Raw genomic sequence first — 11,423 nt, forward strand, 5'->3', positions numbered from 1 at the left:
CCAAGTTGCTGCTGGCCTTTTGAGCTTTAACTGATCTCACTGAAGATGTCTATATTCCTAGTCTGGTATCTTTACCCTAGAGAATTAGTGTGGCTCTGACGTTGTGTAATGCGTAGCACAGAGTTTGGACAGGGACTTCTTTGCACATGGTTACATTGTTCTGACTGTGATTATCTGCTCTGCTTTTTCTCTGGAGGAGGCCCTCACCCTACTCTGACTACACCCACGGTCCGGGTCTCACTCACGCCCCACCCAGCCTCTTCCACAATCCCATCATCACGAGGGCAAGTGGTGGTGACCCCTGGTGTTCATGGGCACGTCACCTGTTTATGCTACCATTATTTATATTTATTTTAAATTTTACATAATATGTATTATTATTTATTGCTGCATAACAAATAACCTTAGATTCAGCAGCTTAAAACGACAAACATTTATTCTCTCACAGTTTCTGAGGGGCAAGAATACAGGAGCTGCTCAGTGGGGGTTCTGATTGAGGTCTCATCAAGCGGCTGTCAAGATGTTGGCGGCAGCTGGGAGACTGTCTGAGGGCTCAGGGGCTAGAGGGTCCACTTCTGAACTCGCCCTCACTGCCGTTGGTGGGGGCATCAGGTCCGCAGCAAAGGACCGCTGGCCTCCCCCGGAGTGAGGGGGCAGCAGGGAGCCTAGCAGAGCCATTCCATCAGCTCTGCTGAGTCCTGTCGCTCACCCAGGCCAACCCTGCCCCACCATGAGACTGAATACCAGGAGGAGGCTCTTGGGGGCCTGCTGGGAGGCTGTCAACCCACAGCCCGTTTCCTTCTGAAGCCTGGAGGTAATCGGGCCCCCACAGGAGCTTTTGTGGGGTTGCTAAGGCCTCACCCTGACAAGCCAGGGTGCCAAGCAGCCCCAGGCCCAACCCCACCCTGGACTTCAAAGTGACTGGAGTTACAAGGGCCTGGCCAGGCTCACTTCTGTCACCACAGGGCCAATTCTTTCTCCAGATTTCAAACACCTCTGATTTGCTGTCATTATGTGGTCCCAATCCTGGCCCCACTGGCAGACAGACAGACAGACCCATAAGCACAGGGTTGCAACACCCCCAGAAGCAGGCAGATCAGCTGACCATGTACATTAATTCAGCAAACCTTCACTGGCACTGTCCTCACCACGAACTAGGTATTAGAAGACTCCCCACCCCTGGGGTCAGGGTGGCCAGCAGGCCTTCCAGCCACCCCTTCCCCCAGGAAGTCCTGATCACACCCTACCCTTCGCAGAGCCTTGCAGGAGGTGTTCCATCTATTATTCAGCAGGAAGTGTCTGCAAGACAAAAGCCAAGATAAAAATAGCCGAGCCTGGGGGCTGGGCAGGGGGACAGGAGAATAACTCAGAGCCTATCTGGTGGGGGGGGGGGGCAGAAATGGAAGAGTGGGGAGAGGGGGAAGGAGGACGAGACCCCTGGTGTGAGGGGGAAGCATCCTACACTTTGGGCTACAAATCCTACCTTGGGGCCTATGGAAGAGCATTGAGAGGGTCTCCTGGACTAGGCAGGCGTCCAGGCTGGGCATGGGGATGGGGTGGTCCCTTCCACAGCTGGAGGCAAGGATGGTATTCCTGAGACCCAGATGCCCTCACCACTGAGAAGGGGCAGCCTGGAGTCTGCAGCCCTGGGCCACTGGGCTCCCCCTCAGCCTAGATGTGCTTCCTCAGGCCCTCTGACCCAGGGTGATACCCTTCCCCAACCCCCACTGCTGTGTCTTTCATTCAGATCAATTGATTAGGTCAGTGTGAACTGAGCTGTTACAAACGGGTGCTGGGGACAGAGGGGGGTGGCACAGACGGGGCCCTGGCCTCTGAAGCCCAAAAAGCCTGAGGTGGCCGCCTCAGGTGTGAAACTGGGGAGAGAATTCCACTGGAGACACTGAGTACAAGGGACCAGACAGGAGGGAGCCTGCCTGGGGAACAGCACGTGGTCCCCCACAGAGGCTGAGGGTCCTGGTAAGTCCTTGCTTGAAAGATCCCTGTAGCAACCGTGCTGAGAAGAGATCACAGGAAGTAAAGGGCGGGGGGCAGGAGGGCAAGGAGGGGCCAGGAGGCGGGGAGTGTGGCCTGGGATTGTCCTGCCCTCTCGTGGGAGGGGGAAGTGTGGTGACCTAAGTACCAGGTGATTTCCCCAGACAGCTGCCCCCCCAGGCCCCCTGGCCACACAGGCAGGCAAGTCCCTTCCCCACATCCTGTGGGGGCCCAGCTCCCAGCAGGCCCTGACCACGCCCCTGCTCACCCACCCAGCTTCACATCCCAACCCCCTTCTCTTTTGCACCGGTGTCCCTGGAGCAGCTCCCCCGACCTAGCTGAAATTCCAGCTGCAACAAGACCCTCTGTAACTCTGCTGCCCAAGGGGGCCCCCCTCATTGTCCAGTCCTGCTGGTGCCCCAGGCCCTGGATGCTCCAGGAGATGGAAAAGGCAGCCAGAAAGCAGAAAGCAGTAAGTGGGGGGTGGGGGTACAGAGGTGACTGGTGTGGGGGGGACTTGGAGGTCCCTGCCAGGTAAGCGTGGCTGAGACCAGGAGGGCCCAGGGAAACCCTGCCTGGGCCCAGACAAGGAGGTAGACGAGGAGCTTCTGTCAGGGACTCCCTCTTCCTCTTTGAAGGGCCCTGGCAAGGCAGGCAGCAGACGGCATCTGACGAACTCAGCTGCGGTTGGAAAATGGATCTTGACTAGGATGGGGTGCTCGGCTCTCCACAGGTGACTCAGGCCACCCCCCACTGCACCTGGAATGGAGCCCCAGCAGCTTGGGGGGCCCGGGACTGCAGGACAGTGACTTTGACTCAGGTGTGATGTCCGGCGCAGCCTACACACTGCCTAGGACTGAAGGGCGAGCACACAACAGGTGCCTGGGAAAGATGCCCAGGCAAGATGAACCCCCAGGCCACTCCAGCTAGGCGGAGACCTCTCCTCCCAGGCCAGTGCAGGGCACACGGCAGAGTGGACCTAGCTGGACGGGTACCCGGGAGCCCCAGCACTCAATGCCTCTTGCCAGCCGTGCCCCAGTTCCCCACTCCAGGTTCTCAGGCGCCCTCTTCTGCTGGCACCCCTCTCCTGGGCAGACACTGGCCTGGGGCCGGCTCAGTCCGGCTCAGTCCATGGGTGGGCACAGGCAGCTGAACCATGAGAACAACGCACGGGGCAGGCCAGGCCAGAACTGAAGCCTCAGGGTTCGGTCACCCCTCATCACAGCTCCATCAGCGTGGGTGGGGATGGCGACAGCAGTGTGACACTTGGGTCTCCACCTCCCAGGGTCTGTCAGAGTGGGACAGGTCTCTTAAAGAAAGTATGAGCTCAGTGATGGCTGCACAGCAGCTGCCCAACACTGGGATACATTTTGGAAAAGCTGGTTGGTGAATGTCGCCTTCCTGCAGGAGCCTCTTAAGGGAATCCCCCTGCCCCCCAAATACAGGCAGGCGGCTGGCTCCAGAACAGATGCAGGAAAACGGTGAGGAGCCGGCAGGGACAGCGGAGGCAGAGCCAGGGGAAGGGCTCTCGGAAGCCCCCACGGCCAGCCCGCCAGGAGTCCGGCCTGTGGTGAGCAGCCCACCCCCGACCTCCGACAGCCAGCCGTGAGCGCTACCAAGAAGATTCTCTTGACAAAGGCAAAGTAAAGCAAAACTTTACGCGGCCTCTGGAAATAAATACTCTCTGGCACAGTCTCCGCAAAGGCCGCGGCCCTGCCACGGGGCGCGGCCGCCGCTACATGTCCAGCACCGCGGCCTCACCGCAGCCACGGCCTCCAGGGCGCGCCCTGGCCCTGCGGCCCCGGCCTGGGGGCAGCGGGGGGCGCCCCGGTCAGGCCTGGCAAGAACGGCAGCGCCATGGCGGCACCAGGGCGCAGCAGGGCCAAGGGGCCGTCGAACGCAGCCGGCGGCGGGCGGCCGGGGTGGACCTCGGGCGCCGGGGCCTCCGCGCTGGGCGGCGGGGCGGCGGGGCGGCGCAAGGGCCGCAGCTGGCCCAGGCAGGCCGCCAGGTGGCCGAGCAGGCGGGAGCGCACGTCGGCCGGGACGCCCTCGCAGCCCGCCAGGAAGCGGCGCACCTCCGCCAGGCACTCGTGGAAGCCAGCGCGGTACTTGCCTAGGACGGCGGGGTCGGCGCCGAGCGCGGCTGCGGGGGAGCAGGGCACAGGGGTCGGCGCCCGCGGCCGGGGGCGCGCCGCCGCCCCGCGCCGCCGCCCCCGCGCCTCACCTGCCGCGCGCCCGCGCCGCAAGCTCCGCAGGTGCCTCACGGTCATCTCCAGGACGTCCGCCTTCTCCAGCTTCGCGTGCCGGGGGCTCTGCGGGCGGGGCTGGTGTGGGCGGCCCGGCGGCGCCCCAGGCTCCGGGCCGCGCGCCGCGGACCCTCGCTCGCGCCCCTCGCCCAGACTTACGTCCTTCCGGAGGGCGTCCAGGATGAGGGTCTTCAGCTGGGCGAGGCTCTCGTTGATGCGCGCTCGGCGCCGCTTCTCCATGGCGGGCTTGGAGGACTGCGGGCCGGGCGGTGGCTGAGTCCCGCGCGCGTTCGTCCCGCCCCGAGCCTCCCGACCGTCGCCCGACCGGGTCCCCACCTTGCGGTGCTCGGCCGCGCTCCGGGGCCTGCTCGGCGTTCGGCTGGCGCTGGCCGGCGCGCCTGCCGGCGGCGAGGCCCTGGGCCTCCCCGAGGTGTCGGCGGGCATGGTGCGCCTCCGCGCCCCCCGGGCCAGGCGGAGCGCGCCGCCAGGGGCCGGGCGCGGGCTGGCGGGCTGGCGGCGGCGCTCGTCCTCCCGAGCGGGTGCCCGGCTCCAGGCCCGCGCGGGGCCCGCCGCTCGGCCCTTTAAGGCCGGGGCGCCGCGGGGTGTGTGAACCCGGCTGGGTCTTCGTTCCCACACTCGCGCCAGCCAATGAGCGGCCGCGCGCCTCCCCCGCCCCCCGCGAGGCACCGCCCCCTCCCGCTGTCAGTCACGCGCCGGCTCCCGGCCCAGCCGCGGAGCGGGCCACAAAGGCGAGCCGGACCGGGCGGCGGGAGGGTCGCCGTCCCCCTTCGCCGCCGCAGCGTTCCCGAGGCCGTGCAGACCCGCCAGGCTCCCCTTCCCGCAGAGCGGCCGGCGTGCGGGTGGGGTGCGAGTTCGCGGCGGGCAGCGCGGGAGACCCGAAAGGGAGATGGCCTGGGGACCGAGCCAAGCGCCCTCGGTCCGCACGCCTCCTGCCTCCCGCGCCCCCCGTGTTACCCGCCCCCTGCCGCGCGCTCTGCCTCCTGGGACCCCCGCCGCCTAGGACAGCGCCACGCAAAGCCTGTGACACGGGTGGACGTGGGCAGGAGCGAGGTCGTCTGGTCCAGGTCATGAGGCAGGGTGGCGTCGCAGGACAATTAGATGATGGCATAGGGCCAGCGCGGGCGATACTGCAGGACAGGTAGTGATGTTACCAGTCAGGCACGATGACGTCATGGAACAGAATGTAAGGATGTCACTGGTCAGGCTGGCGATGTCACTAGATAATCAGAGGCGATGCCTCCGGGTGAAGGTGGGTGATGGTGATGTCAAAATGGGGAGATGTCACGGGACTGGTGACATCACACTCTTCTAGATTACTGACAGGGCACTAAGCACCTGCACAGTAGGGCGCACAGCAAATGAGGCACAACTGTTAATTTTTTTTTTTCAAAGTAGCGGAGTGGGAGAAACAGAGCTATGCTTATTTTCTTGTTTGACATTGCTTCCAGTTTGAGTTACCTTGCAGAGGCACGAGTCTCTTGGGTACTCGGGGTCCCCAGCTCACCAGGGCCTGGTGGCCCTTTTGAATCCATCCCTCAGGCGTTCCAGAGGCCCGCGGTGGGCCCGACCTGCCCTGGGGGCCGGGGCAGCTCCTCCTCGGGTATCTAATCTGGTGTAGGAGACCAAGGCAAACAAAAGAATCACTCCTTTCTAAGTGAGGGAAAGAAAGGGGATTGTTGCCAGGGGAGGAAACCTTTCTCTGCACAGAGTGAAGTCTTTACAGCAGCTCTGCAAGGCCCCAGGGGGAGGGAGCGGCATTCCCAACATTGGAAAGGGGACACGGGGGCTGCAAGAAGACTGAGGGGAAGGGGCAGGCAGGTGCGTGGGGGCTTCGGGCTCCGGGAGAGTCCGGGAGAGCGTAGGCGCTCCTTCACTGAGCAAGGGAGAAAGCTGGCGGCGCTGTGAGGAGCTGCCCTTGGCTGCCATGGGTCTGCTAGTGGGTGTTGTGTTTAGCCGGCCTCTGCCCAACACTCACTCCTGGGGTCCCAGTCTGGGCCAGGTCCCCCAGCCTCCCACAGGGACCACCAGGCAGGGCTTCGTACTGGAAAGACAGGCCTGAGGAGCGGTGTCCTGGACTGTTCTTTCTCTCACTGGTGGTTAGATGGGTTTCCTTCCTTCCAGTACCGGTTTCTCACCAGAAAATAAATCAGAACTTTGAAAGCACCCAGCACACGGCAAGAACTGCCTGTGGGTTCCTGGCCGCTGTTTCTGCTCCAGAGAAGCAGGTGGGAGACAACCGGACAGAGAGGGAAGCTGCCTGTGCACCCCTGGACTGTCTGTCCCACAGGACCCCCCACACTCTGGGTGCCCTCAGGGTCGTCTTCAGGGGCCTGCAACAGAGGGAGGGGCCCCACCAGGGGTCTCCAGGAACCTCCCAGGCCTCAGCCCAGCAGGGAGCCCCCTCCAGGCCACAGCAAGGTGGGCCCTCCCAGGATCGTCACACCGTTCTTCGTTCTTCGCACGGGGCTGGGCCCCACTGGCTCCAGGAGTGTGTCTCTTGGCCTGGTCCCTCCGACTCTCCCCCGCTGCCTTCACATCTAAACTTAATCTCTGGGGGAACCCTCGGGGCTCCCTTGCTCTGAGCAGGGAGGGCGGATTCTGGGCTGCAGTGGGAAATGGTGCCAAGATCCTTGGGAGGCAGATGTTATTTTCCAAAGACAGCCACACCACCTCCCACCCCACTTATCGGTACGGTGTGTCCTTGATGAGACTCTGTGACTTCAACCAGCAAGAACAGGGCAGTGGTGGATGTGATTTCTGAGGCCGGATCTTAAAAATGCCACACATGTCTACCTTGCTGTCTTGGGACACCCCCTCTCAGAAACCAGATGACACCTGTGGGGGAGCTCAAACTGGCCCCAGAAAGAGGCCAAGGGCAGGTCACATGGAAAGGACGCATGGGGAGGCCCCAAAGAAAGGCCTTGTGCAAGTGTTGCTGTCAGAGCCCGGTGGTGTTCTCAGCTGCCAGACCCGTGAGTGACATACCCCCAGATGATCCCAACCTGCAGCTTGTCCACACACCCACTTCATGTCTTCCCACCTGCCCCCACATGCTCAGTTTCAATTCTTGACTCACAGAGCAGGACAGTTGCTCACTATGACATTTTGGTGTTTGTTACACAGCAGTAGTAGCTGGAATAGCTTGGATGCACCAAGCCCTGGACCCAGGGCAAGTGGCCTTGTCCTCCAGCCCCCTTCCTTCCTGTCCTCATGTCCTTCTTTCTCCAGCAATTACAGAGGCACAGTGGCTTTGAGTGTCAGCTTTCCATCTGATGAGGTGCTTCCCAGAGCCATCAAAGGCCAGTTGTCCATCCTGGACCCAGAGCAGCCCTAGCCCCAGATGACTGGTGGTCTCAGGGCCATCTCCAGGGCCCACGGTTGGTCATGGGGAGTGGAGGGCAGGTCTGCGGCAGGATGACAGCCTGTCGGGGAGTCTGTGGGGAAAGACAGAGGCGTCTTCCAGGCCAGCCTTGGGTATGTGTGGGGGGGGTCCTCCTCCCCTCTCGCCACTACATGACAGCATACTACAGGACAACCTTCGTTCAGTGTCCCTTGGGGGCCTACCAAGTGCTGTCTGGGCATGCTGGCTCCCAACCTCTGATGTGGAAGCAGTAGCTGCATTCTCATCCCACCCCTCAACTTCCCACCGGCACAGGGGATCCAGAATATCAGGGACACTAGGGAGTGGGAACTGGGCGCCGAGTCATTTGTCAGCCATTTGCTGGAATCCATAGGTGGCAGAGGCAGGGCTGAAGGAATCCGGGATGCAGAATAGAGACGGAAACAGACGGCCAGGACCCAGGCAAGGCCGACAGGGCCAAGCTGCTGATGCCACCACCCCCAGGGGCAGGGGGGTGCCCTCCACCTTCACAGCCCATGGGAGCAACACATCTTCCTTCAGCCACCCCAACAGTGGGCAGCAAGAGCATCTCACCACGGCTTGGTGTAGTCAACGTCTTTCTCCATATGGGAAGTCATATCCTCCCAACTTCTGGATAGGGACCAAATCTCCCCACTGTCTGCCTGGTCGCCTCTGTTCTTGTGACCACGGTGCCTGCACAGCCTCACCCCAAGGCTCACGCTCCTAGGCACTTCCCAGCCCTGCAGCCGGCACCCTCAACTCTTTCAGTCCCACTGTGACACACTTCCCTGCCAGGCTGAGTGTTTGCCTCGCCCACCCTCCCTCCTCTGGCCCATCACACTCCCTCGGAACCTGCGTGAGACCCGCACTATCCTGCGGCTCAGCGACAGCCTGTCTCTTCTTTCTCATAGTGGGTGCGGCTGGGTGGTGCTGGGGGCTCCCCAGGGGCCTCACCCATGCAGCTGCCATCAGCCAAGGCCAGCCAGCCTGGAGGCACCACAGTGGAGCCCTCTGTGCACACCTGGGCTGTGTCACTGGGCTGTGTGGCTTCCTCCCCTGCAAGCTGGATCAGCTTCATCACATGGCTTGGCCAACATTGCAGGAGGGTGAAGGACATTCCTGGTCTCTGGACTGTGGACCTCAGGTGGCCCTGACTCTGTCCAGGCATCAACAAAAGCCCTGGTGGACTCCTAGCCTACTCCTGGAAAACTCTTTCACACCTGGGTCTCTCCGGAAGCCCCAGTGCTGCCTCCGTCCCGCTCTTGTCTGATCCGATGGTAAGGATGTGGAGGCCTGTAGGCCAGGACTTCTGCCAGGGTGAGCCCCTCACTCTGGTGCTCCCTGCACTGGGCAGGCGCCTGGGCCCTCCCGCCCCCCATCCCGACCCCTTGATGCCTCTCTATGGGATAATTTCATGACGCTGCTCATGTCAGAGAAGCATGGCACGCCATTGCTCACCCTGACCCCTGCCTTTGCACTCCGTCTACTGCTCACTGTCGTGCAGAACAGGCCGCCCACCGTGGGGACCAGCACCTCCCCTCCCCTCTCTAGCCAGGTGCCTGCCCTGACTGCATGGAGACTGCCCTCCTCGGGGTCACCAGGATGTCCCTGTGGCTGGCCGAGGTGACCGAGGCAGCTGCTGCAGGAATGCGGCCCTCCCTGGCTTCTCTGGCGAGTTGACCTCTGTTCCCCTCACCTTGCCACCCCTCCCTGGCTTCTCTGATTTCCTCTTGTCTCCTCACCCTCTAGCTCCGACCTTGGCCCTCCTGTCACGTCTACACCGACTCCCTCCCACCTGACCACTTCCTCTCCCATGGCTCCAATCCACCACCACCTGTGGCCTGGGTTTTTGTGTAAGCTCCTGACCAATCTCCAGCTTCTGTGCCGAGCTGTGGCCTTGGCCCTGTCACAGCAGCTGTGATGACCCGTTGGGCCTGAGCTGGGTCAGGCCACTGGGCTTGGTGGCCATCTGTTCGCCTACACTTCTCCACGCCCACCCGCCATTCCCGAGGTCTTCACACAAAGGCCACTCTGGTGTCTCCTCCTCTGCCTCCCCATCGGGATGTGCGTCCCCCTCTCGGGCTTTGCCATTCCTCCTCAAGCTTTCTCTGGTGGCACGTGCCTTCTGCCCCCATTTCTCTCTTGCACCGGCGTCCACAGCACTGGGAGGTGAGCTCCGTGCTGCCGGGCAGTGCTCCTGGCGTGCCGTGTGCACTCTGTAAAGACGTGACCAGGAGAATGAGTGACAGAGACGGCGCCTCCCGACACTAGGGGCAGTGGGGGCACGTCTTCCAAGGTCTGACACCAAAACGTGATTCTCCAGGCAAAATTCATGACTTCCATGGGAATGCAGCACAAGCACACGACAAGTGTTTGTTTAGCTCTGCAGTGAGGCTTTGAGGGGCTGCTTCCCAGGTGCTGAGGGAGGGGTGCAGGTCAGGCTCAGAGCTGGCAGACACCACACTGTTCTCCCGAGATGGAGGCCTTCTGTGCGGTCCCACAGTTGTCTGTGCCACGCTGAGCTGTGACTTCAAGATCAGCCAAGCCACCTCCAGGGAGGCCTCTGAGGCCAGGAAGGCTCCTTGTGACTGAGTTCCAAGTTTGGGATGATTTTCCTAACACTGAGGACTGGTGGGTTCTGCCTCCTTTCCCCCAAGACTCCCCACCTCTGCCTCCCCTTCCCCACTTCAGCTCCAAGGCCCGGATGTTACTAGTGAAGGGAGGCAGCTGTGAAGTGTGGCTCAGGGCAGGATCTCCAGACCCCATGGGTGTCAGGCAGCGATCCTGGCTCAGAACCAGCCAGCTTTGTGTCCTAGGGACAGGGCAGAGGGACACCAGGTGGCTGGCCCCTCCTCTTCCTCACCCCCACTTCTTCCTCTCCCCCGGAAAGGGGGGGCTGTGGGTGCCTCCCACTGTGCTTTCTCTGGGTTGTGTCCTCCAACACCTTGGGTCTGTGTGGTGACTGCGGCTGCCCTGCTGGATCTGGAGTGAGAGGGGAGTGCGGGTGTCGTTCAGTGGCAGTGGACATCAGGGAGACTGACTGGGGCACGGTCCAAGCCCCAGCTCCCCACGGCAGCCTCCGGCACAGCTGGCTCTGAGTCTCCATGCTGCAGACCCCTGTGCTCACTGGGTCTGAACTCAGAAGACAAACTGTGAGTCAATCTGCCTTGACCCTGAGGTGACCACACAGGACAGCGGGCTGTGTCTGCCCTCCAGCCTCCGGCAGCCCTAGCACAGAGCCGGGTGGGGATGCTGCGCCCAGCTGTGCCCACCTGGCTGGGGGCCTCTGGGTCCCTCCTTGCTCCCACTGGGCACATCGGCTCCTCCCTCAACCTCAGCAGGTCCTGTGGGTTTGAGCAGAGCCATACCCCAGCTCTGGCTCACTGTCTCCCCCAGGTTAGAACGGCCTCCCATCCCAGACCCCACTTCCCCTCCTTCCTGCCCTACAGACCACCTCTGGTGCACACCTGGCCCACCGGGTCGGCGTGGGGACAGCAGCTTCCTTTGCACGCCTTGTACTAGTTCCTGCTCTCCACATGCAACCATCACGGGGCCAAGGCTGGGCAGGGGGTGTGCCTGCCAAGCAGGTGGTGAGACTGTGGTGTGAGAAAGAGTGGGTGACACTTCTCTCCTTGTGAGAATGTGGGAAGGGTGGGCTGTCTCATCACTGAGCCAGGCTGGAGATGTTTATAGCTAATCAGGCTTCAGCAACACCTATTCCTGAAGAAATGGCGGGGGGCCTCTGATGACCAGGTGAATAACAAGGTCTGTGCTACCTTCTCAGCAAGAGTGGAATACCCGTG

The 11,423-nt window shown here is 62.1% G+C and overlaps 1 protein-coding gene across 4 annotated transcripts; it reads right to left on the reverse strand.

Moving 5' to 3' along the window:
• Positions 1-418: 418 nt before the first annotated feature.
• On the reverse strand, positions 419-5,588 carry HES4 (hes family bHLH transcription factor 4). 4 transcript variants are annotated; one of them, XR_005056380.2, is made up of 4 exons: positions 4,575-4,881; positions 4,217-4,493; positions 1,248-4,135; positions 419-665 (listed from the first exon to the last, which is right to left on the reverse strand). XR_005056380.2 is itself a non-coding variant. In XM_036999861.2 (4 exons), exons 1-4 carry the CDS (start codon positions 4,680-4,682, stop codon positions 3,750-3,752), a joined length of 678 nt encoding a protein of 225 aa, XP_036855756.1. In that variant the 5' UTR covers positions 4,683-4,876; the 3' UTR covers positions 419-3,749. The 4 variants fall into 4 exon arrangements, 3 of the variants coding, with proteins under 3 accessions (XP_036855756.1, XP_036855755.2, XP_036855754.1); XM_036999861.2 differs by having other exon boundaries at positions 419-4,135; positions 4,217-4,304; positions 4,398-4,493; positions 4,575-4,876; XM_036999860.2 differs by having other exon boundaries at positions 419-4,135; positions 4,217-4,304; positions 4,398-5,588.
• Positions 5,589-11,423: the final 5,835 nt, after the last annotated feature.

The sequence above is a fragment of the Manis javanica genome, chromosome 4, assembly GCF_040802235.1.
Source record: "Manis javanica isolate MJ-LG chromosome 4, MJ_LKY, whole genome shotgun sequence".
Lineage (NCBI taxonomy): Eukaryota > Metazoa > Chordata > Mammalia > Pholidota > Manidae > Manis > Manis javanica.